The 25,548-nt window shown below is 38.1% G+C and overlaps 4 protein-coding genes across 4 annotated transcripts; 3 read left to right on the top strand and 1 right to left on the bottom strand.

Annotated features, from left to right (window-relative positions):
- Positions 1 to 466: 466 nt before the first annotated feature.
- On the bottom strand, positions 467 to 8,296 carry lmnb2 (lamin B2). The gene is made up of 13 exons (XM_087784384.1): positions 7,877 to 8,296; positions 5,533 to 5,669; positions 5,255 to 5,411; positions 5,059 to 5,184; positions 4,868 to 4,966; positions 4,539 to 4,610; positions 4,351 to 4,476; positions 4,063 to 4,283; positions 3,640 to 3,862; positions 3,457 to 3,564; positions 2,821 to 2,940; positions 2,659 to 2,739; positions 467 to 2,352 (listed from the first exon to the last, which is right to left on the bottom strand). The coding sequence occupies exons 1-13, from the start codon at positions 8,087 to 8,089 to the stop codon at positions 2,317 to 2,319; spliced, it is 1,719 nt and encodes a 572-aa protein (XP_087640510.1). The 5' UTR covers positions 8,090 to 8,296; the 3' UTR covers positions 467 to 2,316.
- A 1,539-nt stretch (positions 8,297 to 9,835) lies between these two features.
- Positions 9,836 to 11,849, top strand: rpl36 (ribosomal protein L36). The gene is made up of 4 exons (XM_087784383.1): positions 9,836 to 9,913; positions 10,846 to 10,940; positions 11,499 to 11,633; positions 11,715 to 11,849. Exons 2-4 carry the CDS (start codon positions 10,848 to 10,850, stop codon positions 11,802 to 11,804), a joined length of 318 nt encoding a protein of 105 aa, XP_087640509.1. The 5' UTR covers positions 9,836 to 9,913; positions 10,846 to 10,847; the 3' UTR covers positions 11,805 to 11,849.
- Positions 11,850 to 12,650: 801 nt separating this feature from the next.
- pde6d (phosphodiesterase 6D, cGMP-specific, rod, delta) lies at positions 12,651 to 19,158 on the top strand. The gene is made up of 5 exons (XM_087782892.1): positions 12,651 to 12,822; positions 17,105 to 17,193; positions 17,318 to 17,443; positions 17,694 to 17,799; positions 18,093 to 19,158. The coding sequence occupies exons 1-5, from the start codon at positions 12,773 to 12,775 to the stop codon at positions 18,172 to 18,174; spliced, it is 453 nt and encodes a 150-aa protein (XP_087639018.1). The 5' UTR covers positions 12,651 to 12,772; the 3' UTR covers positions 18,175 to 19,158.
- A 770-nt stretch (positions 19,159 to 19,928) lies between these two features.
- Positions 19,929 to 25,108, top strand: phb2b (prohibitin 2b). The gene is made up of 10 exons (XM_087782891.1): positions 19,929 to 20,041; positions 20,672 to 20,804; positions 20,994 to 21,078; positions 21,297 to 21,376; positions 21,569 to 21,753; positions 21,992 to 22,121; positions 22,425 to 22,528; positions 22,616 to 22,693; positions 23,216 to 23,295; positions 24,589 to 25,108. Exons 1-10 carry the CDS (start codon positions 20,021 to 20,023, stop codon positions 24,614 to 24,616), a joined length of 924 nt encoding a protein of 307 aa, XP_087639017.1. The 5' UTR covers positions 19,929 to 20,020; the 3' UTR covers positions 24,617 to 25,108.
- Positions 25,109 to 25,548: the final 440 nt, after the last annotated feature.

The raw sequence follows: 25,548 nt of genomic DNA, 5'->3' as shown, positions 1-25,548 counted from the left end.
ATAGGTTTAGATTTGTATTTTTGTTATGACTACTGAACAAAATGTATCTCAATACAAGTTCTAAAAAAAAGTGCACAAGGTCTGTGTATTTGTTTTCTTAACTCACATGCACAGTAGCTATGACGTCACAGGAAAGCTTTACTAACAAAACATTTTCCTTATTATGGAACGACTCACCTCTGTGGAAAATACTAGTGTGACCGTTACTCCTACAACTGAAATGTGTGAGAGAAAGCTTTTCCAACCACACTTGTTGCCGAGACAAACTTTAAATAAAAGTAGGAAGTGTGTACTTAAATATATTGGAGCCCAAATTGAAAATTCTGCTTTTTCGCTTCACTGTTGAATGACCACAAGACTGCAGCCGAAAAGGGAAGTGGTCGGGTTTGAAAGCAGACGCATGTAATGGTTGAACTGTAGTGGAAAGACGCTGAGGTTGAGCCACTAAAGACCATAGACAGACACGTATATGAAAAAACTTTTATTGTGGGTAAAAAAGTTGTTAAACACAAGATATTTGTGAATGAAAACAGACACATACCCTCCCCCAACATGATCAAAAAAAGGCTCTCTGTTGCATCGATTCAATCTTGGGTGCTAATGATCAATATCCAGAAGTCACATCAAATACCAGTGTTCAAACGTACTGGTCTAACACATTTCAAGCATCATTAAAAAAAAAAAAAAAAAACATTAAAATGTTCACACACGTGTTCTGTACCAAAGTTCTGTTGGGACAAAAAACAGACTCGGCTCATTAAAGTCACTTGTAAGAAATAGCGAATACGATCTGAATGCCTGTAAGACTGACCTGAGCCACCATTACATTTGGGCAGCAGGTCCATAACATCAGAACCCAGTCGTGACCAACACCACTGCAGATTGACAGTGAGTCACATTTTCACTTCAATAACTTGGGAAGTGGAAACTGGAGGAGATTCAGTGTTTCTACTGAAACTCACATTCTTCCTTCTCTTTAGGCCATGAACACCCAAATCAAATCACCCAGAGAACCAAATGAAAAATAAAGAAAAATGAAACTCATCTCATAAAATGAACAATTATATTGTCTAGAGAAAAATAACTAGAGCACGCCGTAAACACACAAACATTTGCCAGGATGGCAGTAAATGTCAGATAAAGAACACAAGCAACTGTTGTTTTTTTTCTTCGCCTCAACTATACGAGAGAGACATTGTTGTTATTCTGATTGATGAGACTTGAGGAGAGTCTTCAGAAAATAAAGCAGCCAAACTGGGTATCAACTCAAGTTGATGCCTTCAGAGGCAACCTGGTGACTACTTTCAGAGCCGGCATGCACAAACAAATAAAACTGTGGAATATACACGTTTGAAATTTCAATGATGTCAAAGATGCCATCTGCACTTTGTGGCACGCTCTTAGGTCCAATTGATTTTTAGTAGAGAAGGTTTGGTTTTGTCCTCAAATTTATCATCCAGATATCCTAGCATACACACGCTAGCATCACAAGGTATACTCTATGCAAAGAAGTTTGGTGGAAAAGTCCACATCAGTGGAAAGTCAACACTTTGAACCAGGGGTAGGTGCCCCCTCCCTCTGGCCGAGTGTTGGAGTTTCACATCAGGACTATCAGTCGTTCTGGGGTTTCTTAATAAATTACCTGGTAGACACACTATCAAGGTAGGAGAGAAACTAATGTCCTACAGTACATTACACATGTACATGTCATGGCTTCGTGAACTATATCATCCAACAGTGACCCCCCCCATCCCCACCAGGTATTTCACCGATTTAGATTTCTAATCAGAAAAACAATTACGGATAAATGTCCTCAGTCTGAATCTTTAAGGAGTGAGGGGTTACAATTTCAGACGTGGGACGTACTGGCCCTCCGAGTTTTTTTGTCTATCCCTGGACAAACAGACCATTAAGGCCTTTCCATCATGTGACCACTAGGGGTCTGGAGTCTTTGCTAAACAGTCACTGTTGTTGACTTATGATCTCCTTTTTTTAAGTATAAGGACTACAACAATATGATACATTTGAAGTAAAAAATAATGGATCACAAGCTCTTTATTTGCCCCCATATGCAATTTTACTCGATTTTACTCCCTTAGAAAATAATGACACAAACAACAAGTGTCCAAAAGTGTTCAGAGTATGTTTGGAGTGGAGTTCAGCTAATAAACAAGATGTAAAGAGAGAATTGCAGTCAGAGGAAGGGCTCGTATCAAAGCAGGTCCAGATTAAAAGGGGGAGTAAAAACAGTAAAACACTTCCAAACTTTAAAACATGAAATGGTGAGGCAGTGGCTGGATCGGATTGCACAGGACTTTACATGATAGCACACTCTCTGGAGGACGTCTTGCCCTGTGGGACAGAGGAAAATACATGAAAAATTGAATATGTTCTGGGTGTTTAAAAAATATTTACATATATTCATACTGTGTATTTTCCTATTGTTGCTTTCTTTTTTATTTAAGGTCAAATTCTTATTTCAAAACTTAACATATACAATACACTGGCTGAGGCGAGATTCTACATGATGCACAAAGACAGGTGGGAAACTATTTTGTTTAATATTTTCATGTGTGTGTTGGTCTTCAAAACAAAAAACAAAAAAGTCAACGTAGATACTATATATTTTTTCTGGTCGCTTCATTCATGTTTACTCACCGTTTGTGCCACCACCTCCTCTTCCTCCTCTCCGTTCTCCATCTCCACCTGAGTCTTGGTCACTATACGACTGGCCACCTCCTAAAAACAGTCAGCAAGAGAGTCGATCAAAGATCTGAGCGAGATCATTTGAGAAGAAGCTGCGTGTTTATAGGGGATTACCTCGCTGTCAGAGTTCAACAGAGTGGTGATGATTTCATTTCCTGTTCCCCAGGAAGTCTGGCCCTTCCACAACAGATCAGACGGTGGACTGTGAGCCACTCCTGCATCAGCAGACCAAACCTGGGCAAACATGGAGGGCGTTTAGTCACAAGTACAACAAAGGCTCCTCACACTTACGTGGTAGAGATAGAGTAAATACATTTAATTTGTAACAGGCACATTTCTTTTAAACAAACGATAGTATCACACAAATTTAAAAAGGCCTTCAATTAGCAAGAAAGATTGTCATAGCATAACTTTTGTCAAAAGGAAACCGAAAGTACCCGTAACCACAAACGTTACCATGTCAACAAATCACAACATAGCAAAAACAAAATGTGGATTTTTAGTTACCGTAACACTATTAATGAAAAATCATAGGAAACGGGCAAACTGTTTAAAGACATGATATAATTGTCCATACAATTATCATAAAAATCTACAAACAATGTTTATTAAAAGTTTCAATATGTCATATTTCAATAAAGTGATGGTGAGTAACTGTAGAACGTAGGTGTTGATGTTCACCAATTATAAGCGCATACACATCAATACAATTTTGGAACAGAGACAATACTTTAAAGGGGATTTTCTTACAGTGACAGTTTGTCCGGCTTTAAGAACAAACTTTGGAGAGAACTTGTAGACTATCTCTTCTCCATCGTCCACCTGTCTCTTCAACCTCCAGCTACCCAGGGGTTGGTCCTGCAGAAGACACCAGTACAGAATGATACTCAGAAACACGATATCAGACGATCAGAGCGTAAGAAAGAAGCTTACTTGTTCAGTTTCATTTGCCAGAGTCACAGCATTTCCATCCATGTCGGTTGGTGAGATGCTCACTGATCCAGTGGCTGTGGCCTCTTCCGACACCAGCAACTCATCTCGTCCCAGATCTAATGGGTCCAACTCGACTCGCTTCCTCTTGGACGACCGAGATGAAGAGGAGCCGGACACTCTCGAAACGGTGACTTTAGATGACGGGCTCGGAGACAATTTGAGCCTGAAAGCAAAAGCAAACATATTAGGAACATGATGCACAGAACTCAAAGTGAGAGAAGGTCTCATTGATGTGTCCATTGTGAGATACATCACAAATAACTTTTACTAGAGCAGTTTGTAGCTCCAACTTTAGTCAAGTTACACGGGTCATTTAGGTGAATATTAAAAATAAAAAAAGGGCTTCAATCACAGCCAGGGTACCTGCTCTCCTCTCCCTCCAGCAGTTTCCTGTATGCGTTGATCTCCATGTCCAAGGCGAGCTTCACATCCAGCAGCTCCTGGTATTCACTCAGCTGTGCATTCATCCTGTCTCGGAGGTCGGCCATCTCTTGTTCCTTTCCTTCCACGACGCGGCGGTGCTTGTCTCTTTCTGCGGACAGAATTTCCTCCAGCTCTCTGATGCGATCCTCAGATGCGGACGCCTACACAAAAGTATCCACAACTTGTCACCTCTTGTAGCCAAGAGTGCACTTTAGTTTACAAACTTACCTGTTTCTGCAGGGCACTGAGCTGATATCCAAAATTTTCTATTCTCATACGGGACTCCTGTAACTCCTCCCTGGCAGAGCTAACCGCCTTGTCATTGATCTCTGAAGAAACTTTGGCATTTTCCAACTAGAAATAAAATGAGTGAGTGAGGGGACATGTTTACACAAGGACATCTTTCTGCTTCATACTTTGGACTGGAAGGTTTGCTGTAGCTCCTCCTTATAGACGGAAACCTGCTCATCATGCTGCGATCGGAGGTCCTGTGGATTAGAGTGTGTGTGGTGATGTTTGCAAGTTTCAACAAAAAACACAATAGAACCACAACAGCTAAGCTTCCATGCTGGCCTTTAAACACAAGGCTTTATATATTATGAGGACATATTCTTACAAGGTTCTGATTAAGAACACACATTTAGTTCAAGCAAGCGTTATCAAATAAAATTACATGAAAAGAAACTCAAGAAAAATGTATACGATTCAACTTAACTGCTTAATTTTACACATGTACATGACATACCTGCAGAGCTTTTGCCAGTTTGAACTCATAGTCCTGTCTGACTCCGGAGTCCACCTCCACAATCCTCTGCTCCTGCCTGCGACGAGTATCTCGCACCTCCTATTTAAGTGAAACATGCAGTGAGATTAAAATATAGGGGACCGTTGCTTCAATACACACATCTGAAACATTTTGAAACACAGTTAAATTACCTCATCAAACAGGCTCTTTCTGAAAGCCAGCTCCTCACTAAGTGATTGACAACGGTTTTCAAAGTCCACTCGCATCAGAGTCTCAGCTTCCAGCTGATGTTTGGCCACAGCATGACTGTCCTCCACCTTTAAATAGAAATCATTTAAAATGTCCATGCCACAATGATAGTTGAGAGATATTTAAGAACAATTTTACCTTAGCCAACTGGCCCTTGACATCAGCTAGTTCAGTTGAAAGTACAGCATTCTGGCTGAGGGCAGTAGAGAGCGCTGCCTCACTTTGGTTCAGCTGACCTTCCAATCCATTAGCCCTGGACAAAGCTGCAGCAAGGTCGCCATCCTTCTTCTTGGCACTAAAAAAGGAGGAGTGAAACTGTCACCAAGAGTCTCGAGAGTCGCATGATTACCTGCTGCTTAGAGTAGGGATTAACAACGTGACCAAGGAAGTCATTGGGTTTAATACTTCTCTATTACCTGCGAAGGGCTTCTTCCAAGTCAGCTTGAGCTTTACCAAGGTCTATCTGGAACCTGGCTCGCTCTTTCGCAGTATCATCCAAAACCCTTCTTGCATCTGCTAGCTCTGCTTCATACAAAGACTTAATACCAGTCACCTAGAAGAGAGAAGAAAAACATAGCATAGGTTTGAGTAACTTGTCTAGAAAAGTGAAGAACTGAGGTTTCAGTCTACTTAAGTAGAGCTTGAAAGTTACATGCATCTTTGAAAAAACAACAACCTACAGAATAAATATATTTTTTTGACAAATAAAAACTTGAGCAATAACTAAGCACAGAATATCCCTGAATGAGCATTCCTATATGAACAACTTCCCTCTTGCTTATGACGTTGTTAAACAAAGGGGGCCTATGCTTTCAAAGTAAACATCTGTTCGTCAGAGGGGAGGGGCCCTTCAGCCAAACTATGCAGCTGTTAATTGCCAGTTTTACTTTTAAGCGAGCCTGTTGCAGCATTTACTCTTGTTTAATAGAAGACATGTAGCAGGTTTTGTCCCTTGCACACCGACTTTAAAAACAGACCCAAATTTGAGTAGAACTCTAGGCAACTTTTTATTTTGTCAAAAGGCAGAACCTTTTAATTATATATTATATTACACCTATTATTTATATATATTCAAAGTGTTTCTGTTGCATTTTAAAATGAAACATGTCGATTTGTTAGCTGAAAATTACAACATAACTATAATGTAGTGCACAGAAATGTTACATAATGTGTAAAGAAAACAACATTTATGTCAGGCTATTGTCAATATAACCACTTATTTCTAAATTTGCTGTTGGCAAACAAATAAGCACCATAATCCAAATAAAAACCTGAAAAATACAGGTATGTGCCTTGTGCCTCCCTCAGCAAATGGGAAAGCAATTGGCTTAATTTAAACATGTTAAATGTATTAATTGTAAACACCAACATTTCTTCACAGACATTTTTCAGTGATGAATCAAGATAGACTACAATTTCAACAAATCCAAGAAAAAACATTTTTAATTAATACCAGAGCTTGATTTGATTCTATCAATATATATAATATAAATAAATATATATATATATATATATATATATATATATAATTAACACATCTCCACAGATGTAGATCCTCTCTTCAATAAAAGTATTTCCCTGACCTAGTGATGCAAGATGCACTACTTGTCCAAATTCTTTCTCTCCCCTCTAATTTACTCGTCTACGCTGTGAACAGAAATGTTTTTTTTCCTCTTAAAAGAACATTCCTTTCGCTTCTGCAATGTCATTAAAAATTCCTGCCGTTTGTTGTTACAGGTCAGACAGACAAACGAACATTTAAAACGAATAATGTGGTTGAGATCAGATGCATGATCAGATTATTTTATTTGCAGTTTTTGGTGCTCGGCCTCTTAGCTGGTCAGACTTGTTGGTACAAGAGATAACCCATTCAAGCCTGTCTCTTTTACTCATGTTTTAGAAGTGTAGTCTGCCTAAGCCAATTGCAGCTGACAACAACCCAGAGGCGGGAAATCCAGAGAAAAAGACACTATTGTAACTACAGGAAGCCAGGAAACTTGTGTGCTTACTCAGAGGCATTCATGCTCAAATTGCTGTGAAGACGCTGGACATTATCAAATTAAAGCAGACTTTTCACCAAGACAAATATATAATTAATACATTTGCAGATTCTTCTTTACTTCTACGACAGCTGCGAGTAAAAATATTAACAACAGACTGTGATCACAATGTACTGGCAAGAATGTCCCTTCTTTACCAAAGTCGTAGTACGATTGAAGCGGGAAGGAACGCAGGAAATAAGGAATCATTGCATTCCTGCCTGTGACGTTCAAACTGCAACTTTTATTACACTCGGGTCTGTGGGCAGGAATCCAGCTAGTGTACACCGCCCAAAATACTTGTGCACATATCGGAAAATATGTGCTTTATTGAATTAGGAAACCTTACTTATACATACAGAATTAAACCTTTAGACAAGTCGGAATCGTTCAAACGTCTTTAGGGAGTAAAATATCGGGTCTATCCGCCCACTTCAACTATTTACTCTTAAAACTCTATTAGAAGAGATTCTTTAAGTTACTTAAAACACTCGACAGAAGTAGAGTTTATTTAGTAATTATTTTTATTTGTATTTTTTTCCCGATACAAATATTGTTTTGCGATTATTTAACTACATTATTGAAAACTTTTTTTCTGCAATACCTGCTCAATGGAAACCTGTATTTCCAAAACAAACACTGCTCGTGAGCACCAGCACTACAAGTCCTTTGGCCATTTTCCATCCATGTTTTTTTTTTCCACGCTAGAGAGTTTGCTCACCTCTCTTGTCGTCACCTCCTCCTTTTCGGACACTTTGAGCATCAGCCGGTCGTTCTCTACCTCCAGAGAGCGGACGCGGTCGATATAAACGGCCAGTCGATCGTTCAGGTGCTGCAGGTCTTGTTTCTCCTGCAGGCGGGAGATCCTGGTCGGGGACAGAGGAGTCGAGGCCGCCGACCGGCCAGTCTCGCGGCTTGGAGTAGCGGTCGCCATATTTTTTTTTTCCGGGGGCAGATTAACCACGCAGGCGGGAGTAGAAAAAAAAAATAGATGTGCGTGTTTGTCTCCGTCAAACGCAGACAAATAGTTGTTTTTTCTCAGTTTACGTGCGCAAGGAATCAATGAACCGTCCGGCCATGCAGCGTCCCACACAGGGTAGTGATTCCAAGATGGCCGACAAGCCTATCAGGACCGCGCCAAAAGCAGAGAGAGCTTCCGGTCTTACGGTGCATGATGGGAAAGAAGGAGAGCGAGAAAGAAAGAAAAGAAATCACTCGTCCATCTACCCACTCTTCACCGCTTATCGCTAGATTTATACAGCTGGTATAAAAGTGGCCCAACCTTTTTTCCTTATAAACATCTTTAACGAGGGGTCACACACCCTTTTGAAAGTAAAAGCATTTTTTTTTTTTTATCTTTATGATTATTAACAATAGTTTGAACCCGATGAAAAACAAATTGAAGTTGAATAAATGGTTAACATAGTACAAAATGTGTTGATTTAAGTGTGTCTTAAATAGAACTTGGACCTCTATTGGACTCATCAGTATGTCTGTACAAAACTCTCTTTTCATTGAAATATTTACATTAGAAAATGTGCTTAAGCCCCGCCCACTGAAAAAACGCTGTTTTACTGGATATGAAATCTTGTTTACCATAACCACGCCCACTGTGCTGTGATTTGCATGTTGTTGCCCCTTGAGGAGTAGTGAGGCCCATCTCATAACCTCTCGTTCGCCATGATTTAAGACAGGGACGAAAATGATAAATCATGTAATTTGGCCCCTCTTTGGACCACAAGCTATTTCATCATCTTTTGACAGTGGAAACACCCTTATGTGCTACGAGGTACACGCCTCAGTAATATCCCAAAAGGTCTAGAAGAGGGATAAAGAAACCCTCAGAAATTTAAAAAATGTAGCCAAGAAAGAAAAAGTGAATATGGCAAAGTAAGTCAGTAAGTAAGTAATTTGTATTTATATAGCGCTTTTCCAGATCAGGGTCACAAAGCGCTTAAACAATCAAAACAATACTCAATAAAATATATACTCAAAAGATCAGTTATCTGGTCAACTGAAAATAAAGGACACTACACAGACATAGAAAGTAAGTAAGTAATTTATATTTATAGAGCGATTTTTTTAGACCAGGGTCACAAAGCGTTTAAACTATCGAAAAAAATACTCATAAAATATTTACAAAAAATATATACTAAAAAGATCAAGATAACCCAGAGAAAAACACACAATAAATATGTCTACATGTAATGTGAACTGAAATAAATAATGTATCATAAAAGTCACATAAAAATGTTACTATAATATATGACCAACATGTGTCAATTATAATGGAAACGTATGTCAACAAACTGATATCATCACAATTACTCCTTTTTTAAACAAAAACATGTATTTTTATATGTTTTTCAATTTTGGGGTCACCTTATGAGTCAACCCCGCAGGGTAACTGCCCTCACCCAACGAATCCGGAAACGTCCAATAATAAAACATGGGGAAATAATTTACAGGGGAAACGACTGTCATGCAAAATGTAATAAGTGGAAACTAAAGCACAAACAATCCCCGCGCTTCGTCTGCTAGAATACAAAAAATACATTTTCAATATATCAAATATCTGCATTTATCGCATTAAAGAATGAAAGCCTGATTGACTCAAGATGTTAAATCTAGGTCATCCTGGCCGACAGGAGGCAGAGTCCTCCCAGAAGCACAAGAGCAACTTCCGGGTCGCAGCCTTCAGTTCTCTGCGCCGCTCCGCAGACAGTCCTTCCGGCTTGACCGCCATCACAGACAGCAGGTATGAAGCAAATGCTAATGTTGTACAGAAGAAACCCGTCAATAATCTTTGACATCCTTGAAAATACTCCGACAAAAACAACACTTTTCAAACATGGACACTTTGTATGACAACATATCGGGATATTTCTGCGTTAAGTTGAGGGATGAATCAGGAATATGAAGCTAACTAGTCTCGTTGGTTTGCCATCGTCGTGCCGGCCAAATACAGAAATTTACTCGAGAAATGTATGAACTTAATACTAGTTTACTCTGAGACTTTAACCGTTAGTATTTAAGCCCTTTCTAGCCATTACTTTTTGTCACTTGTATATCGTTTAGCATGTGTTACGATGGTTGGATCCATTCATGTTCGGTGTATTATACTGCTGTCGTTTACTCATTTTGTGCAGATCATAAATTAAATTAATTAATCATAATAATTAATTTTTAATTATACATTGTTATGTAATAAATCACTTGAATAACCATTAAGTTGGTGAGATTGTATGCAACATTCAAGAAATGGTTGGATTGTAAACATGGTCTCCTGATGAACTGTTTCTTAACCATATTCACCACGTATAACACACTGTTCAGGGTAGTTTTACAAATTATCTTTAATGCAATATGAAATAAAACCATTTTCAGTATCTAGAAAGCCTGTTTAATGTAAAAAAAAAAAACTAGCCACAGCATTAAACATTCATCAGTAAGTTGGGAAATGTAGAAACTACAAAGGTGGTTAACCACATGCATGTTTGGATTTTGAGTACTAAATATATATATACACTTTTGGGCATTTTGATCAGATTTTGAAAAAATAAAATGGGTAAATTGGCTATAATAGTGGCTTATGAACTGGTAAACTGTAGAGATAATTTGTTTTTATTGTCCAGGTTTGCCCTTGACTTTGTTATTGCACTGAAAGTAATGATGGTTTTCTTTCAACAGATATGGCTATTCGCTATCCCATGGCCGTTGGCCTCAACAAGGGCCACAAAGTCACAAAAAATGTCGCGGCTCCCAAACATAGCCGTCGACGTGGGGTGAGTTTTCAACTCCGTAGCCAGACATTAGTTCAAGTGCACACGCGCCCGGAGGCAGAGACGAGACACAAACGCGCGTCTCGGTTTATATGTACGAACCAATTTCAGGATGTAAAGTTGTTGAACACTAGTTTTTTACTGGTGCTTTTTATCTTGATCAACGGGTCAAAGCGTCTCACTCGGTGCCGCTCACAAGTCATTTTGACGGCTCAAATTAAATGAACATTAAATTAAATTGCAACCTCTGCGATATAAAAATCGCATTTTTGGATATTGCGATTATATGGCAAATGTGATTAATCGTTCAGCCCTACTTCTAGTCTTTCCGGGGTTTGGGATTTATGGTTTTCAGGGTTGCTTTGTAATGTGTTTAAGGATCTCCCTTTCATGTTGTTTGGTTCATTCCAACCCTGTATATTGCCTTAATAGTCTTAATAGAAGAGTTGGTTAAAATGTTTGTTTTTTTCAGTCAAACATGCCTCACATCATTTCACTTATTCTTATGTGTTGTTGCAAAAGATCTTGGAACTCTCTATAAAAAATGTTTTTTCTTCTCAGCGTCTGACCAAGCACACCAAGTTTGTCAGGGACTTGATCCGTGAGGTGTGTGGCTTTGCCCCCTATGAGAGGCGTGCCATGGAGCTGCTGAAGGTGTCTAAGGACAAGAGAGCCCTCAAGTTCATCAAGAAGAGGGTGAGTACATTGGCTGGCTTGGTACATTTACTCTCCATTTTGACCCAAGAGATAATTTCTAATACTTTTTTTTAAACTCAGATTGGTACCCACATTCGTGCCAAGAGAAAGAGGGAAGAGCTGAGCAACGTTCTGGCCGCCATGAGAAAGGCTGCTGCCAAGAAGGACTAATTTGTCTTTCTATAAATGTTTAAATAAAAAAATGTTTGGTCTTCATCTCCGTTTTTGGTCCATTTTTGTACTCTTGCATTCCTCTATGAAAGGTTTAATACATGTAAACCTTTTCATAATTGATTTGTAAACTCACAAGTTCATAATCAGACATGCAATATGCTTTTTTTTGCAATAGTATTAGAAAAGCTGCAACGATTTTAAGGAGTATAGTGATATGACAAGGTACAAAGTTGTGTTGTACCAATGTTTTGTTTTAGAATCAGAAACTGCTTTATTTTTTTTTGTGTATATATTGACATTTTACACCTTTTGATGACTGGTAATCAAATGTAAATCTAGAGCATATAGAAAAGGGAACAGTTGGTGTAAACTGACATGTATTTTGTTTGGCCTTTAATTGCTGAATTGGAGTTACTGTTAAATGATAACATGGAACCTGGGTTTAATCTTGTGATGGCATAAATGGATAAACTTGGTCCCCTTTCTAGAAATTTGTTTTTTTACTTAATATCTGAAGAAAAACATCCAACTCTGTGGCGGCATTTATTCTTGTGTTTAAAGTTGGCCCTCAATCGTAAAGCTCTGGTCAATTTAAGGATCTCCAACGTAGTTTCCACGCTCTCAAACTGCATGTCTGACACTGGCAGTTATCGCTCTCTCCGGTCCGTGGCGTTGCCCCTGGTGACGCGTCTCAACACATCATCTTCCGCCCTGCTTTTCAAATCCCACACAATGATTGGCTGATGCTTTTTATCCGACATCACCGATTGGCTCCGTCGCCCGTCCATCAGTTAGCAGCGATATATTTAGCTGATGGCATTATCGGATCAGGTTAGCCCGCTGGTGCGACCGAGCTCCGAGCCTCACCTCCAGAGAGTAGCAGAGAAGCTAATCAGAGCTAACACTCACACACTTCTGTTTAGCGGTTACGATTCTACCTGAAGGAGCGACTACACGCCATTGACATGTCTTCAGACGAAGACAGGGCCAAGGATATTTTGAAGGGCTTCAGACTGTATCCTTTTTTTTTTTGTACTCCTGTGTTGCTGGTTTTTGTTGGTGTTTCCGTGAGTGAATCACGCTCAGTCCTGGTAGCACGACTTAGCATGTTTGTTTGCTGTAACTAGCTGTGGGTTGGCTGAGCTACTAGCTAGTTAAGCTAAGTGTGACACACTTGTGGCGGTTAAAGCTCGTTTTATAAGCCATACGGTAACGTTTGCGCTGAGTTTGAACCGTTCATCATGTTTAAACTGGGGTTGGAGCAGCGAAACTTGTCAGTGAAACTGACCTGCTAGTAGTTATAAACATTACCTCTTCTAACTTTTCTTAATGTTTATAAACTGAATAACTATACTCTTGTTTGTAGGAACTCCATTTTTTATAAACCGTTGCTCAAAGTGTAAACAAGGTATGTACAATGAATTGATGAACAGAATATATATGTATATTATTTATTGTTAAGGTAAATAATCAGTGTAACTTGGTTACATAAGAAGGTTTAAGTTGAGTATACTTTACTGGACAAGGCCCTCCTATAGTGCAATATTGGCTTTTACTTTCAACTATTATGGTGACTTCAATACATTTGATTTAACAACTTCTTCCTTGCCTTTTTTTAATTATTTTATTTTTAAAAACAGGCTTAGGTAGCTTACCTTAGTAGCCCTGGGAAGATTCAAGTAAGATATGTAGAAATGTGCATAACTATGATATGTGTATTGTTTTATAGAGATGTTTATATTGAACAGCCATTCAACTACTTGTTCATAAAGGGGAACGATTATTTTTGCAGGATGAATGGCGTTCTATTTATTATGATTGTTAAGGGGTAAATGTACTGTAAAATCTAAAATATGTGTAATATACGTGGTAAGAGAATTACAGATGGTTATAGTCGAGCAACAATAAAAAAAAAAGGTGGTTTGGAGGATTTCATTTTTTTTTCTAAGACCAGCTGTCCTTGTCTCACCAGCTGCGTTTAACATGGAGAAGGTGGAAAACCACTTGTGTTGCTTGTGATTGTCAGGGAGGACAATGACACACTGTTTTTTTTTTTATATATTTGTAAAAGCTTTAATTAAGCTTTACATATGAGTCTATCTATTAAATCCAATACACGACAGCAATTTATAATTGTGCTATTTCAACGAAATGACATTCTAATAATATAGACGTGTGTGTGAAGCCTTTGAGCCGCTGTTGTGGTTCAGCACCTTGGACAGCAGCGACATACACATGATGACTGTAGGTCAGTTTGACACAATCGACAAACAAATCGTGCACATCATCCAGGTAATGAATGTTTAGACCGCTATTAAGAGCCAAAAAATGACAACAGTGTTACCTTATTGTGTGCACATGAGTCCGGGTCTACATCTAGCTTTGAGGGCTGATCCGCCAGTGCTGAACAAGGTAGCACCAGAGGGAGGATACAGATTTGAGATCAATCGTGTGGACGTCTAAATCTTTATCTCACATTAGCAGTATCTCCCTGGAGACGGAATGTTGTGACCAAGATGGCGAAAGCTAGCTCTCCCTCTGTTGTGTCTGATACATTTGACTGTTGTTTCAAACTTAAAAGATTTTGTATCTGAATATTTTAGCATTTTTGCTTTCTTTGAATTGGATAACACAGTCTGACACAGTGTTTTACTGTATAATGTATTTATAACTAAACCAAAGGCGACTGTGTCAAAATAACAGACCAAAAATAGCATCTGTGGTGTATTGACACTTGGCTTAGACCCAGAGCGATCACAACAGTGAAAACACAACCACATTCTACTGATCTGGCAGAAGCTGGGATTTGAAATTCATTTTGGGTGTAAGAGTTGTGCATCTTTGTTGGAAGGCACCGGGTCTTTTGCTGTAGTGGTAATTCCTAAATCCACGCTTTAGCGGGAAAGGGATTTACTGCCTTCTGTTCTGAGGACCTCATAAGGGCAACATGATTGCATTTTCCTGGAGGGAGTTTAGCACCTTTTTTTTTTTTTAAATATGTCCATCAACAAAGTCAAAAGTGGTTTATTAAAGATTATCATTGTAATTTTTGTTATTATTTATTTGAGTGCTGTTCAGTGTAGAACTGCCTTTGGCCTATTTTATTTCCTAGTATTTCTGTGTATCATATTTATCATGTCCTGCTCTGCCAGGATGTCGTACCATTCTATTTGTATTAGTAGAGGCAGCCGCAGACTTAACTTAATCATTTTAGAAAACATTATCTGAAATCTTTGCAAATCTGCAACTGTGCGTACAGGCAAGCCTTAATATGTGCGGCTTGATCAACCTTTTTATTCAGTAGAAATAATATAGATAAAATGTCTCTGGTGTTATTGTTTATATGTGCCAGCAGTAAGCTTCATTGTCCTCTGGCTCTTGAGAATTGATACTTTTTTTAGGACAATATTATGGATTCTCTGGTAATTTAAAATTATCATGAATCTCCCTTAAATCTTGATTAAATGCCTGTTAACAGTAATCTGTAATTTGATTTTGTATGGAGAATATTATTTAATCTAGATGATCGGAATAGATCATGAATTCAAAGACATTATAATCATTATTTGATTTTAGTTTTTCTGACCGCAGTTTTGTAAAAATAACGATTATCCCTGAGATTTGAATTATGTTTTTAATAATCTCTTGACCAAGAGCTGCTATTAACTAACCAACACTTAGTGAGTTCTTTTGTGAATGCAGTCTGAACAAGACTATTACTTAACTATAACAAGACAGCAGCTTCCCACTGGGGCCTCATTAACCTCTGTGTGGATGTAGAACTCTAAGAGACGACGGCTTGAGTAGACTCCCTTGGTGGCACACTGAGACACACAAACACTCTGAAGGACACACTGCTATGGCAGAATGTTGTGAAGGTGATGTGGTGGTTATTTAGTTGTGCGATTGGCCGCAGCAAACCTGAGAGTCCTCTAGAAGGTGTGCAAGGTGGTAGATTTGATACAGATATGGGATTTAGTTAGACTTGAGAGGATTACTAAGGCATTCAAGTCAGCACACTTTAGCAGAACGCCTGAAGGAAAGGTGGGGGATGGTGGAACTGATGTTGTTTCATGAGGTCCGAAAATGTGGTTTAATAGGAAGTCGTGTATCCAAATATGTGCAAATTCTAAGCCAGAAGATGTAATCTACCCTGGCATTGGATATAACCTTTAGTTGTATCTTGGCTGGACATACCTGGAGAATCCAGTCAAGCTCACATTTGAAAAAATGGTTTACTGTAGATCACGAGCGTGAATACCAAAACTGTTACCATCAACTAGTTTTTTCTTTAAGAAAAGCGTTTGTCCCTGTATGACTTTAAGATCTGCACAGGTGAAGGACCTCACAGATGGTGTTAAGTAAAGTGTGTGTGTGACATTAAGGGGGGGTCTGAGTGTGACGGGATGATGAGACTCATGGAGGATCCAGCTCTCAACGAAGTCAGACTCTTGAGTCCCAGCACACTTTTACATCTCAACAGCAAGCGTTTATGTAAAGCTGTGATATTTTTGTTTCTTTAGATATGACTTGTTTCCTATGGCACATCAAAAGCTGTCGCTATATATGATGGGACAAGGAGCTGCTTGTCTCACTCCCCTGTACAGTCTGCAATTGACACCTGCATTGTTTTAATTGGGACTTAGGAGCTCACAAACAGCTGACCAGCTGGCCGGCATTTTCTGCCAAGATGGTTGTGTTTTCTGAAACTCAGAGATCGTTGAGCTCGACCACGAACCTACAATGATGGCTTTTTGTTAAATAATATTGCCATGAAATAATTAAAAATGTTGCATTTGTTATTTTTATTTTTTCTGTGCAAATTCCACTCTATTGACATTGCTTTCCCTTCCTTTTTTTTGTCTTCAAGCTTAAGTTTATTTTCAACAACTCATCTTTACACCTTTAGTCAACCCCTGCTGTCCCTCAAGTTTAGTGCGTGTTTGTTGTCTTTAAATTGCAGGCAGGGCTTTAGTTGTGTCCATATGTTTACAAGAATGTTCATTGTTTATTTATGTGCTTGGTGGAGGAGAGAGTTTTAAATAGCTGTTTCCCTTTTAAAGGTTAAGATGTTTACCGACTATATGTTTAACTGTTATTAAAGCATTCGTGGCTTGTGCTTCTAAGCTTGAGCTCAATGTATTATGGTTTATATTTTTTAAACTTGTTTCATTGGTTTGGTTGATCGACACAGTTTTGCAGTTTTGTCAGTGTGATTTAGTTTAGGTCTGTTTTCTGAACTTTTGAAAGGTTGAACATTTTGCTTTTGTTGGCTCCACTTAACCTGTTCCTGTCAGAAACTGGATGAATCTACGAGATGCAGAGACGGGGAAAGTTCTCTGGCAGGGAACTGATGACCTTTCAGTACCTGGAGTGGAACATGAAGGTTTGAATCCTTGAACCTCCTTGAACATTTCTTAAAAAAATCAAGTTCATTACGTTATTTCAATACTTAATTTCTGCTCTTGACCTCATGAGTTTATTGACGGTTGCTTTTGTTCTGTGTTCAGCTCGCGTCCCTAAAAAGATCCTGAAGTGTAAGGCGGTTTCCAGAGAGCTCAACTTCTCCTCCTCAGAGAAGCTGGAGAAGTTCAGGCTGGAGCAGAAAGTTTTCTTTAAAGGACAGTGTTTAGAAGGTACTTGTGAGAAAGTTCATTAATATATTTAAGTGTTAATGTTACTGGAAATCCTGAGAATGTTTACCAGTGGAAAATACCTTTTCATGAATAATTAAATGTGCACACCGTCAATAGGATATCATTTTTTTCATTCATAATTCCCTTCTACTAACATAATGCGTCTTGCTCTAAATGTATTGTGTTATGCCTTGTCCTGAAATTAATCTTTATTGTGAGTCCTGAAATATGTACGTTTTCTTCTTTCCAGAGTGGTTCTTCGAGTTCGGTTTTGTCATTCCAAACTCCACCAACACGTGGCAGTCTCTGATAGAAGCTGCTCCAGAGTCTCAGATGATGCCAGCCAATGTTTTAACGTAAGTCTTTAACTTTTCCCTCTTTTCTTGTGTTATTTTATGCAATAAAAGCTGAGATGAATTCTCTCTAATTGAAATGATTAAATATAGTGTCAATCATATGTTATGACGAAGTAGTTGCATTGCTTCAATCTTTGTCAAAGAATATTTAGATGAAATCAAGAATACGCAGAATTTTCTGAATACTCTATGAATCGTGAATCTTTATATTCTAAAATTCCATGTTATTTTAATTCGTTATTTTTCTCTTGATGTCCCTTCATGCTTGACTGACGCCTCCTCCTCTGTTTCAGTGGTAATGTGATCATAGAAACAAAGTTCTACGATGATGATCTTCATGTCAGCACCTCCAGAGTACGGCTCTTCTATGTCTGAATCTGGACCCTCAATCTTCTTTCCACAATGCTATAGCCCCACCAAGGTCTTCAAAAAATCACCACGTTTAGGCTTCAGCCCCCCCCTCCCCCCACATCTGTCTGGGTGAAGTCCTGCGATCCACATCTGGTGCACTGACTTCTTCTTTGGTCGATTACTTCTTTACTGCTGAAATGGGAAGCTCCAGACCTTGAAGGGAAGAGGATCGCACTGTTCCCTCTGTTTCAACAGTTTACCCTGCAGACTGCTCTATGTAAATATAATACTAGCTGATCTCAAATCAGCCTTTGAGCCACTTCACTTCAACACAACATGACTAGTTTGTTTCACTTTAAGGTTTCACTTACTCAGGAACAAACCATCTAATTTGTTTTCTTCTCAGATAATACTGGTCACCATCTGAGCACCTTTTATCACAATCAAAAGTAGGGTTTTTTGCTGTGTCTCGCTATTAATACTACCCCCTCTGACCAGGAGACGGACTTCATCCTTTTTAAGAAAAACACAGCTATATTTCTATAAACCCTACAAACGTGTGATGTTAGTGCTACACATGGAAACACTAATTCAATCAATTATTTTCTTGCTTCAGTCAAAAAAATGTCAACTGCTTCAGGTTTTATCTTAAAGTCTCTAAATGCTTTGCAGATTTGATCTGAGGTGGGACACGGCATCTACCAAACATCACACATTCCTTACAACATTGTCCATTGAGACCTTACTGATCAACGCAATCACCTCGAATCTAGTTTCAACCGCTGCATGAATCTCTCGAGTTCACTTCTCAATTTAAATAGACACACAATGTTATTACATGTTAAATGCACATTCCTGGTTACTTTAAGCTGGACCGCTTACTGAAGTCATTGAATTAATGTACTTTTAAAGGTTTTTTTTTTCTTAGCAGTTGTACGAAGTGTGTAATATAGATTTGTGTTTTAATACAAAAAGAATTGTGGATTAAAAACATCCAATATTGTAATATTTTCTTGTGTAGTTTGGTGTTTTTTTTCTTTTCATCTACTGAATGGAAAAGCTTGTTGAGTGATGGGAATTTATACATCTTTTATTTTGATCAAATTAAAACCGCAGGTACATTATATTACACTTTTGTGTCACCTAAATTACATTAACCGTCATTGAGGGTCAAAGCAAGAGCTGTAAGTATCAAAACTTTTTGTAACTTATCTAGTCCAGGTGAAGTCTAAAAAGTATGTTTACTTGTCTGAGTAATACTTGACAGTAAACTCAATCTGCCAAAGAGATGGTAGTAGTTGCAGCAATATTGGCAATCCTGGAGAGTTGGTAAAATAGCAACATGACCAGATTTTTTTCAAAAAGATGAATTACTACCACATTGTTTACTTGGTTGACCCAGTGTAGGTTATGTGGATAATGTTTCTTCTTGATCCATTTTATTGATTATTTACATTAGAAAGACCTGTTTTCATGGTTTTTGCAAAATGGATCAATATTTTGATTTGATTTATGTACCTTAGATATAAGTCAGGGAAAGAAAATGTGTGACAAAAGAAACCCTGAACCTAAACGTGTATAATCTAAAAGACCATCTGTTTAATGTATCTAGTCATAATTTAATTTTCTGTCATGGTTAAATCTATCCCTATTAATCAAAATAGTAAGTTTATAGATTATAATTTACCCCAAAAAAAACCGTTAACATGTATTGCTCTTCTTAACGGTCGTGTTCTGTAACTATGGTACAAAACAGTTACGCCTCCAGGCAACGCCCTCTACCACTACATGTCCCAGAAGTCCTTGCGGCCCACACGAGTAGTTCGGTTGTGACGACCTTGGATTTCGGCTTGTAAGCAGCAAAAGCAGCATGGGGGGCAACGCACCAAGAGTAAGCTTTTCAAATTCCAAATGCTTGTTTAAATGCGCTGCACGCGAGGTTATATTTAAGAAATAAAACGTTGACCTTACTGTGTTTTAGCTAAATAAACCTTTCACCCACATGCTTGTGTCAGTTTAGCTAGGTATGCTAGGTTAGCATGCTACATAACTATCTGTTCAAACTCCACAGTGAGTGGATCATTTCATTTTTGCTACACATGATGGTAGAAAGACACTTATCAAACCAGATCTGAACTGTCATGTGGTCTAAAGGCTTTTTAATCGCCTTTAGTTTGCTGTCCAAGACCTTTAGCCCAGTCATTCATTGAGAGAAAAACACCTTAAGACTTTCTGATCTATATTCAAAATGGATTGCACGTTATTTCGCACTTTCTGTTATTGTATTCGTTAACATATGTATTTTAACTACACTTCCCTTTGCTTCAAATGATTCTCAACACTCTTAATATCCATCAATGGACCTTCACTATACTGACCTTCTGTCAACTTTCAGCAGAAATGTGTCAATTTCGAATCGATAAACGATTTAATACCAAACATAAACAATGAATTGTATACACATAGTTTGATATGGTTGCATACAACATTGTATAATTGTTTTTTGTTGCTCAAATTGAAGGGTTTGGGCAGTAACTTGATGGATTTGGTTGGACGCCTGGCTGCCTCTGGTGGCAGAGGTCCCAAGGTGGGCCTGGGGCTGCTTGCAGGAGCTGGTGCCTTGATCCTGGGCGTCAAAGAGGCTTGTTACACAGGTAAGAATTTGAATTGTCATATTAACTAAAGCCAACAAATCTCTGCTAGAGGTGACAAGCCAAGTTTCATAGCGCTGACTCTTTCGTAAAGGTCACTGCTTATGGTGTGTTATAAGTTCATCTTAATTCTCAGTTGTAGTCAAAAGTAAATCACTTTAGGATTGAATTGACATGTTTTCTGCTCTCCAGTGGAAGGTGGTCATAGAGCAATCATTTTCAACAGAATTGGAGGAATGCAAATGGACACTGTTCTGGCGGAAGGACTACATTTCAGGTACGCTTTACAATGTTATTATTTTTGACATTCTACCAATCCAAGGGTGTGTGGCTATTGCATGGTAGTTATTTTGTGATCAGTTTGTCAATTTATTGAAATATTTTTGCTAGTATAATAAAGCATACTGACTTAATCATTTATGTTTGTCATATCTCATTTATTTGTAAATCAGGCATGCCACATACCAATATTAACATAAATAACCTGTGTTTTAGGGTGCCCTGGTTCCAATACCCCATCATTTATGACATCAGAGCCAGACCCAGGAAGATATCCTCTTTGACTGGCAGCAAAGGTAAAATAAATGTATATGCCTTGTTGTGTACATTAAGTTGTTTACATTATTTACATCTTAAATGTAATATTTTAAGAAGCTATGTATAACATTGTATGTTGCTTGGTGGCAACCAAACTTCCTGCTGGTTGAACCGCTGTTAAACCCTCTAAATACCTTGCTCGCGTTCACTGGTTTCTTTTTCATTCATAGATCTGCAGATGGTTAACATCGCAGTGCGTGTCTTGTCCAGACCTATGGCCTCCAACCTCCCGATCATGTATCAGCAACTGGGTAAAGACTATGACGAGCGAGTCTTGCCCTCTATTGTCAACGAGGTCCTCAAGTCAGTAGTTGCAAAGTTCAACGCCTCTCAACTCATCACTCAGAGAGCTCAGGTACTGCACACACAGTCATTAGTATTCCAAATTGAAAGTCAATATCTTTATTACATTTTTTTGTGATGATTAGAAGTATTATTGTTTGTACTTTTGTAAGATTCTATTCCTGTTAACTATTTTATTTTCATGTTTATTCATTCTGATTTCCAATTTTGATTGAAATCTAATTGATTCTTATTAATCCTTCTTTGAGAAAGCAAATGTGTGTGGTTCTGACCAGAGGTGTTCTGCGTAGGTATCGCTGTTGGTGCGCAGGGAGCTTTATGAGCGAGCCAAGGACTTTAACATCGTCCTTGATGACGTGTCCATCACCGAGTTGAGCTTCAGCAGTCAGTACACTGCTGCTGTTGAGGCCAAACAAGTCGGTAAGTTCACGTTTACGACTCTTAACAGAAGAATCTAATATGTAACTGGCCGAGTGAGTTAGTTTTCTTTTGACGACCTGGAGCATATTGTGTGAAAACCACTATGAAGTTGTCTCTTATAACGATGACAACCTATATTAACTATATTAATTAATATCTGTAAGAAAATGACCCCATGGTTATTTGAAAGTTTTATTTAAAATGTTTTCTGTATTATTAACTACCTAAAAAGCATCTTGTCAATAATTCTATGTATGATTTAACATCAAGTAACATTTGTAAATTTGTTATGTCTCTCACCAGCCCAGCAGGAGGCACAGCGAGCTCAGTTTTACGTGGAAAAGGCTAAACAGGACCAAAGACAGAAGATCATTCAAGCAGAGGGAGAAGCTGAAGCTGCCAAAATGGTAAGAGTATTTGCAACTGAAGCTTGACTAAGATTGGGGAAAAAAGTATTTTTCATATATTAATATGTTTTTGTGTTTGTCTCTCAGTTGGGACAGGCCGTTACAAAGAACCCTGGATACCTGAAGTTGCGGCGAATCCGAGCAGCCCAGGCAATCGCTAAAACAGTTAGTATACTTTTTAATTTGTGTTGTTCTGCCCTTGGTCACAAATATATGCTGGCTGAAATGATTAAAATTCGTTTTTGTTACACCAAACAATTATCTGATGGTTGTGCTTAGTGTAAGTATTTCGTATAATGTTTTTAGTTTTATGAAAATTCAACTATTGGATAACATCTAATTAACTTCCAAAGACTGCATATTGTTGGTTAATTTCATTTAAATATACAATTTTTTTTTTTTTTTTTTCATTTTAAATGTTTTTTGGAAAGTAATTATTTTTAGAAAATATCCACAAAAATGTTTAGTTAGTCTAATCCATTACATGTTACGTTATTTATTTATTTTTAATTTTCGAAGAATGGCAGGAAATGAAATCTAGTGATTGGTATTTCCTGCACCTCCAGGTCATCCGCAATGTGCTATTTTCATTGAAATTCATGTAGATTTTTTTCTTTATCATTTGGATGTCTACATATCAAATACATTTGCTTGGATGGTTTTGATTGAAACCCACTCTTCCTTCAGGTATCAACATCCCAGAACAAGGTGTATCTTAATGCTGACAGTCTGGTGCTCAACCTCCAGGACGCTATTTCCTTTGACAAGTATGTTCTGAATCATTCCTCTCCATTCCCACTTGTTGCTACATGGAAACTGTGGTTACTTTAATCAAGCATATATTGTGTAAAGATGGATGGATGGATGGAACTAGGGCTGAACAATTGATCGCATTTGCGATATAATCGAGATATTCAAATGCTTAGAGGTTGCGATTTAATTTAATGTTCATTTTCAAGCTGTCAAAATGACTTGCGAGCGGCGCCGAGTGCAGTAATGATTATATATGACAGGAAATGCACTTAAATACAAGAGAAACTGTGCAGAATTAACTATGCAGTAAGAAAAATAATGACTGACTAGTGTTTTCACTTTACTCTGCACTGAAGTTTGTATGATTTAATATGGACTGATAAATATAAATGTTTAGTTGTGTAATTGGAGTAACTTAAAAAAAACCCTTCTCACTTTATTTCAATGTTTGCTACTACAGAGTCTATTCAATTGTAATAAGTATTATACTTCAACATTGTATTGTGGTGCGTATATTTGTATATTGCGTTAAACAATTTCCCAAAGGAGACCTCCTGAGGGATCAATAAAGTTTTACCTTACCTTACCTTATATGGGGAGGTCACCAACCTGTTGGCAACTCAGAGTCGCCAAACTTGTGACCTGAAGGTCTACCAAATAACTTATTATTATTATATATCATTATGGATGATAAATGATACCCCTTTCTTTATTAATATATATATTTTAATGGGGCAACAAGAAAGGAAGCACAAAGTCAACCATAACAAGATTAAGAGATTTGCTTACGGAGCGGATTTCAAACTCAAGGTTATCAGTCACGCACAAGAACAAAATACGCTTTATGATGCTTCTTATAGTCTGAAAAATATGTTCACACTAGTGTGTCTACAGAGTGATTGTAAGTAAGTCTATTTTATTTGTATAGCGCTTTTCCAGACCAGGGTCACAAAGCGCTTAAACAATCAAAACAATATTCAATAAAGTATATATTTTAAAGATCAAGATAAAACTGATAACACAACAGGAGTTCCAGAAAATCAAGGAAAAGCCTGAACAAATAGAAACGTCTTAAGATGTTTTTTGATTGTGTTCATAGGCCAAGCAAGGGGCTATCAAAGGGCCACTCGTGGTCAAGGCCTGGTTTAGACGGGGACTGTAACTGTTTTTATAATGTGAAATGTCTTGCTGAGCTAATCTGCGTCAACGATAATGGTGCTTTGTTACATTGAGTCTTGAATCAAACTGTCGTCTCATCTCAGCTGCAGTGACACAGTGTGGTAAACAAGCGTTTTATTGTCTTTCAGCATGTCTTTGGGCTTGAAGAAGAATTGAAGAGGAGTGAGAAGAAACAGTTGAACTGTCCTTGCTCTTAACTTCATGTCCACAGACCGCTTCATTGTCGCCTGTGTCAGGAACAATCAGCAGTCATGAATGTGGACGTCTACAAAGAAGCCATTCATTTCTCTCTTTTCTTTAAGCCCCCTCGTTGACGGATCATACTGGAGATAACTCATTGACAAAAGTTTATTGAAATGGGACGATCTAATTCCTGCATAAATAAAAGTGATGTGTTGCTATAAAATGAAGAATAAAGCCTGTTAATGGTGAGATGATGGATATCTTTACCTGCAGTTCAGCCAGTCACAGAAAATGTTCAGTCAGTTGAAGTTACTAGTGCATCTGCTCCATAGAAGAAGTCTTTTCTTTGATTATTCTGCAGATGGTGGTTTGAAACTATTTAGAAGTTCTCTATTTCACCAATCTAGTCTAGTACTACTGTTGCTAATATTATATTGCGTAATAAACTTCTCACATTTCATTGGTCATCTTGCTCAAAGAATCTCTTTCAATGTCTTTCATGATTTTTGTTACTTAATCTTTAATGGGAATTATTCATGGGAGATTTGAAGTGTTAAACATGTATATTTGGTTATTGACAATCATGTATCAGACCAATCATTTCCCATACCATGATACTTTATGGAGGTTCTCTGTGGCAGTGTAATCCCAATTATTTGAGCCTGTGGTTCCACAAAAATGTGTTTTAATGCATCATTTGGCTCTATGGACACCAACCTTTAGGGCGACCATCTGGCTTTAACCTGGCAAACACTCTCAGCCATCATGGATGAAGTCGGCTCAAATATCTGTTCGCTCCATTTGACATTGACTCCGTCTTAAGATGCACTGACCGATATCAATTTGCTGTAGGTGACTCCTTTATCTCCTACTGGAATACACCAATGACATAAAAAAACTTTTCT

This window comes from Callionymus lyra, chromosome 2, assembly GCF_982586985.1.
Source record: "Callionymus lyra chromosome 2, fCalLyr1.hap1.1, whole genome shotgun sequence".
Taxonomy (NCBI): Eukaryota; Metazoa; Chordata; class Actinopteri; order Syngnathiformes; family Callionymidae; genus Callionymus; species Callionymus lyra.
The sequence above is the reverse complement of the archived record's forward strand: the minus strand, read 5'-3'. Positions and strand labels throughout refer to the sequence as shown.